Below are 5963 nucleotides of genomic sequence, written 5' to 3'. Positions count from 1 at the left end.
TTTTTCTAGATCCTCACTTCAGGGACTGTGCCTTCGGGAATGCCCCTCTTCAATTCCTTGCGATACATGTTTCCTTCTTTTCAGCCGCCTGAGAAGCGTCGGAGAACAATTGAGGATTTCAACAAATTCTGCAGTTTTGTCTTGGCCTATGCCGGTTACATCCCCCCCAGCAAAGAGGTAGGGACTGGAGAACGGCTAGCCTGAGGGTGATGTCCTAGGCCATAGAGGGGTGAGGAGCAGAGGGGTGTGGAGCTGAGGGGACTGCGTTACTTTATAGGAGAAACCTAGCAGATGTGATGGGTAAGAGCAGGGAAATTGGAAACTGGTGGGAAAATTAGTCCCTTGGGGTGGCTGGAGCAGCAGTGAATGGCCTGGGGGTGTTCATGGAAGGTGCTTCTCAATGCATTCGAGGAAACAGAGATAAAGAAATAGGGCTCTGGGCCGGGGGAGGCAGTGCTGTAAGGCAAGGGGGACTGGGGAGATGGCCAGAGTGTGAGGGCAGAGGCAACATGGAAGTTTTCAAGAGGAAGTGCTGAGGGGAATTGGGGAGAGGACAGTTCTGAGTATAGTGATTTTGGGTGGTCTGGGCAGGATATTTCCGGGTAGATCTTGTCCCTGGCGTTTAAGCTGGGTCGTAGAGGGGCTGAGATGCCACCGGGCTGCCTGCTGACCCTGGTCTCTCCCCCCTTTCAAGGAAAGTGACTGGCCGGCCTCTGGCTCCAGCTCTCCATTGCGAGGTGAGAGTGCGGCAGACAGTGACGGCTGGGACTCGGCCCCCTCAGACCTCCGAACCATCCAGACCTTTGTTAAGAAAGCAAAATCATCCAAGAGAAGGGCGGCTCAAGCAGGTCCCACTCAGCCAGGACCCCCGAGGTCCACTTTCTCTCGTCTGCAGGCCCCTGACAGCGCAACCCTGCTTGAGAAGATGAAGCTCAAGGACTCTCTCTTTGATCTAGATGGGCCCAAAATGGCGTCTCCACTGTCCCCCACATCCCTGACACATGCCTCCCGGCCCCCTGCTGCTCTCACCCCCGGACCCCTTTCCCAGGGGGACCTTTCCCAGCCTCCTCGAAAGAAGGACCGAAAGAACCGAAAGTTGGGGCCGGGAGGGGGGGCTGGCTTTGGGGTGCTTCGGAGGCCTCGGCCAGCTCCTGGGGATGGGGAAAAGAGGTCTCGAATTAAGAAGAGCAAGAAACGGAAGTTGAAAAAGGCAGATCGGGGGGATAGGCTCCCACCTCCTGGGCCTCCCCGGGCACCCCCCAGTGATACAGACTCTGAAGAGGAGGAGGAGGAAGAGGAAGAGGAGGAGGAGGAAGACATGGCAGCAATGGTAGGAGGTGAAGCCCCAGCCCCTGTGCTGCCAACACCCCCCGAGGCTCCTAGGCCCCCTGCCACAGTGCACCCTGAAGGAGCCCCTCCCACTGACAGCGAGAGCAAGGAGGTGGGCAGCACTGAAACGAGCCAAGATGGAGATGCCAGCTCCAGCGAGGGCGAGATGCGGGTCATGGATGAGGACATCATGGTAGAATCAGGTGAGGGGTCTGGAGCTGTCCGCGGTTAGCTGGGAGGACGGGCTGGGGCTGTTGTGGACCCAAGAGTTCAGGCAGAACACCAACCAAACCTTCTTTCCCCAGGTGATGACTCATGGGACCTGATCACATGTTACTGCCGAAAGCCCTTTGCAGGGCGGCCCATGATTGAGTGCAGCCTGTGTGGGACCTGGATCCATCTGTCCTGTGCTAAGATCAAGAAGACCAATGTCCCTGACTTCTTTTACTGCCAGAAATGCAAGGAACTGCGGCCAGAGGCCCGGCGGTTAGGGGGGCCTCCCAAATCTGGAGAGCCCTGACATCGCCATCTCCAGGCTGGGATTTCCAAATGACAACGTGCGTGACTTGGGAACTGAGCCTCAGGGTCCTCAGCTTACCCCTGGAGCTTGGATATTGTCCCACTTCGAGGCAGGAATTCCCAAGGGAGGCTGGTTTGGAAATGAGTGTCTCACGTTCCAACCTTAACCTTTCCTTCCCACCTTGTGGACTTGAACATGGACCCATTACAGTTGGGAGTGGGAGGCTGTCTGGGTCCCTAGACACTTAATTTCTGTCCCTTAGACCTGCCGCCCCCTCACTTTCTGGGCCAGGGTTGGAGCTGGGGTGGAATGGGACAGTTGTCTATAAAACTCTAGTGTAAATAGAGCACTCCCCTTCCTCATCTTTTCTTTTATCTCCCCATTTATTCTACACCTGTTGTATTTTTAATTTTGGACTTCCCCTTTCGGGCAGGGCAGCTCAGAGGTGGAGTACCAGGGCCTGGCCAAGGGAGGAAGGAAAACAGAAAGGTGACGATCCGCTCACTCACCTCTTTTGTTTTTAATAATATTGGCCAGCTGTTTGTACAGACAGCCTGCGTGTTGTAAATAAAGCAGAGTGGGCTCTTTTGTGTTTATAGCCCTCACTGACTGTCCTGCTTAGGAGGGAGGCGGTGGACAGGCCGGCAGGAAGACTTGAAGCCCACCTCCAGAGCCCGACCCGGCTCTGCGCCCCCCCCCACTCCCCCTCCCGACCCTCGCGGCCTCAGTTGGCTTGCCCCCACCGTGCCCCGGCCCAGGACCTCCACCGTCCCCATCCAGTCCCCCAACACGCACGCTCCAGAGGATCAGCGTTGCTTGGAGCTCCCCGCCCGAGCTGGGCAGAGCAGGGTGGGAGCCGGCGGCCAGCCCCCCTAGAGCCGGGGCCAGATTCGCCCGGGTACTCGGAGGACGCGGGTGGGGATACATTTGGGGGCGGGGCCGTTGAGGGTTGGGAGACCGTTGCTGAAAGCAACGATCACGTGGCGGGGGCGCTGGGAGGGGCGGGTGTGGTCACGTGACCTGAAGGAGTCACGTGACGGGGCGGGCCGACTCGGGCCACGTGACATGAGGCGAGGTGGGCGGGGTGCTGAAGGGCGCCCGCGACGTCGGCGGCGGTGGCGCGCGGCGGCGGTGACGGAGGTGGTGGCGGCCGGGTCCGCGGCTTCGGGTCGAGCCCCACGGCCCGCCCCCCCTTCCGTCGGCCGCCACCCCGCTGACCCCCGCCCCCTTCCCCTTTGCACCTCTCCTGTGCCCTGCCGGCTCTGTCCGCGCTCGCGCGGTGGGGTGCGGGTGTGCGCAGGCGCGGCGGGGGCGCTTCGCCCCTTTGGGTGGGCGGCAGAGCCCGGGAGCGCGCGGGCGAGACCATGGCGGGCAGCGGCGCGGGGGGCGGTGGTGTCGGGGAGACGAAGGTGATTTACCACCTGGATGAAGAAGAGACTCCCTACCTGGTGAAGATCCCCGTTCCCGCCGAGCGCATCACCCTCGGCGATTTCAAGAGCGTCCTGCAGCGGCCCGCGGGCGCTAAGTACTTTTTCAAGTCTATGGATCAGGATTTCGGGTGAGCGCGAGGCCTAGGTTGGAACTGATGGGGGCTGTGCTGGGGTGGATTGGGCACCGTGGGGGGCCACAGGTCTGCTCTGGACCGTGCTGGGGTTTTCTGGGCTCCAGTGCAGCCGACTGTAGTATGCTGGCGTTAGATTGGGTATCCCAGGGCGGGCAAGGTTATGCTTGGACAGATTGAGGCGCACGGAGCTGTAGGACGACGCACCGGGCTCTGCTAAACCAGATTAGGAAAGATTAGGCTATACTGGAATAGAGTGGGACACACTGGTTAATTTGGGGGTATTCTGGGTGGTTTTTCTGGACCATACTACCGCAGACGGGATTGTCTGGAGGCATTCTGGTCAGTACTGACGTAGAGAATGGTGTATTAGGATGTTCTAGGCTGCCTTGGAGTAGATTAGACTGTTCTGGAAAAACTTCGGCAGTTCTGGTCTCTACTGGGTTGGATTGGTTGATTTTAGCTTCTGTTGGGGCCTAGTTTTTATAGAGACACTGTAGAGGGGCAGACGGGGCTTTGGGGGGCTATGCCAGTGCAGATAGCTGCAGGAAGGGATGTTCTAGGCTGTCGCTAAAACATGTCGGGCTATTCTGGAATAATCTGGGTCATTCTGGGCTAGACTAGGACTTTAAATAACAAATGTGTTTATAGTTTTCGAGGCTGATCCCTCCAGGTAGCCAGCCTCAGCCCTTGAAGGCAGGCTGGATTAGACTGGGACAGTCCTGGGCCTAGGATCTCGGAATGGACTGGCCTCAACTGAGAAAGACTGTTGGACAGTGGGACAGCGGGACTGTCTTGGGAGTTACTTGGGAGTCAGATTAAGGTTCTTTTTGTTAGCGGCATTATCTGTGAAATGGACACAATTAGCAGAAAGAGTTTAGTGTAGGTAAGTGACAGGAGATAATGTTTTGGTGAATTGTAATTGCAACTAGTATTAAGTCTGATTAGTCTGTAAATGAGGTCACACGGAGTGGAATAATTTGCCAGACTAGACTATGGCGAGACTGGGTTACATCGTGAGGAATACTGTGTTATATCGAGACAGCGGGATGGTAGTGATTGGGCTGAGTTGCCCCATTGATAACAAATGGGACTAAGTCATTATGTATTCAGGCTGCTAGAACCATATTAGGCTAAAGGGTTAATCAGACAGGCTGTCCTAATTTGGAGGCAAGGATGTGTGTCTGTGAGAGAGACAATCTGTTCAGGACAGAGAGTCTCCTAGTTCACATGTTTATTCAGTAGATACTTTCACGCTCACCAAGCATCAGGTTCATTGCTGTGTGACCAGGATACAGTGTTGGACAGAATAGGCACCTATGATTTCCCGTGGTGGTTGAGAAGAAGGGGCAAGTCCCGTCCATCCCAAGGATCCCGTGGGAGGGATGACCGACCCCAAGGCCGGGGTGCTTAGTGTAGAATTCTGTGCCAGATGAGCCACAGGGGAATGGGAAGCTGGGCTTCACTTCGTGCTCAGCGTCGTGAGAAAGTACCATTCTTCAGTGTAATGGGTATTTTTACGAGGGGAAAGGAAGGACATTGGGGTAGCTCTCTGGGAGTGAGATAGAGAAAACTAAGGAAAGCATGAAATTAGAGACTTTGGACGAAAGGCTTTGGGGCTGGCGTGTGAGGAGCGGAATGGAGGTTGGGGGAGGTGCCATCAAGGGTCCTAAGGTCAGACAGACATTGAGGGCAGCTGGGGTCACCGGAGGCGATGGGACGGCCTTTGAGGTTGAAGTGAGAAGTTTGAATTAGACTCAAGGAAATCTTTGGAGCAGCATGAAAACCTGAGGATGAATTGAGGAGAGGAGGAGAAGGAAGGAAAGGGGTGAATTTGGAGACATTTTAGGTGTGAGAGCAAAGAAGCGGTTCAGCACAGGGACGAGGACTTGGTCAGGGTGTGGGAAAGTCCGCGTCCTTGACTGGACAAAGATCGGGAGAAGCCTTGAATGGGGGTGCGTTGGGTGGGGGCGCTAGGCCATTCTCACCGGCCTTTATGCCGTCTCTCGGCAGGGTGGTGAAGGAGGAGATTTCGGATGACAACGCCCGCCTTCCCTGCTTCAACGGAAGGGTGGTGTCCTGGGTGAGTGCCCCATCCCTCCTGTGTCCCAGGCTGCGCTGAGCTTCAGTCTGCCACCTGTCCAGGAGCTGGACGCCCTGGCTCCTTGCTGCCTCACCTGCTCAGAGAGCCAGTGGAGCTCCTCAGCCTCTGCTGCTCGCTCCTGCTTTTTCTGTGCATTTCGCCGGCCATGTGCTCGCTCAGACCCTGTCCTCTCCCCAAGTCCCTTCCCTTACTCTCACCTTGGACGCATCTTTCAGCTAGTGTCATCAGATAACCCCCAACCCGAGATGGCTCCCCCAGCCCACGAGCCTCGGACAGAACTGGCGCCACCCCCCCCACCATTACCCCCTTTGCCCCCGGAGAGGACCAGCGGCATTGGGGACTCCAGGCCTCCATCCTTCCAGTGAGTCTTTGAGGTTCTTGAGTCCAGGGGAGGGAGGTGAGGAGGGGACTCAAGCCCCTTGGCGGGGGGGGGGGGGGGGGGGGGGGGG

The 5963-nt window shown here is 57.1% G+C and overlaps 2 protein-coding genes across 8 annotated transcripts in view; both read left to right on the top strand.

Annotated features, from left to right (window-relative positions):
• PHF23 (PHD finger protein 23) overlaps positions 1–2437 on the top strand; it is a 4306-nt gene extending 1869 nt beyond the window's left edge. For all 4 annotated transcript variants that reach the window (XM_040629932.1, XM_040629931.1, XM_040629930.1 and 1 more), the window contains exons 3-5: positions 85–177; positions 695–1532; positions 1635–2437. In XM_040629932.1, the coding sequence (XP_040485866.1) occupies positions 85–177; positions 695–1532; positions 1635–1849 (1146 nt within the window). In that variant the 3' untranslated portion in view covers positions 1850–2437. The remainder of the gene's footprint in view (positions 1–84; positions 178–694; positions 1533–1634) is intronic.
• Positions 2438–3055: 618 nt separating this feature from the next.
• LOC103660462 (segment polarity protein dishevelled homolog DVL-2) overlaps positions 3056–5963 on the top strand; it is a 10996-nt gene continuing 8088 nt past the window's right edge. For 3 of the 4 annotated variants that reach the window (XM_040629924.1, XM_040629925.1, XM_040629923.1), the window contains exons 1-3: positions 3062–3407; positions 5424–5493; positions 5730–5875. In XM_040629924.1, the coding sequence (XP_040485858.1) occupies positions 3214–3407; positions 5424–5493; positions 5730–5875 (410 nt within the window). In that variant the 5' untranslated portion in view covers positions 3062–3213. Of the gene's footprint in view, positions 3408–5423; positions 5494–5729; positions 5876–5963 lie in introns of all 4 variants that reach the window. The other variant, XM_040629926.1, reaches the window with a different exon arrangement.

This window comes from Ursus maritimus, unplaced genomic scaffold (assembly GCF_017311325.1).
Source record: "Ursus maritimus isolate PB19 unplaced genomic scaffold, ASM1731132v1 scaffold_14, whole genome shotgun sequence".
Taxonomy (NCBI): domain Eukaryota; kingdom Metazoa; phylum Chordata; class Mammalia; order Carnivora; family Ursidae; genus Ursus; species Ursus maritimus.
This window is presented reverse-complemented; position numbering and strand designations above follow the sequence as displayed.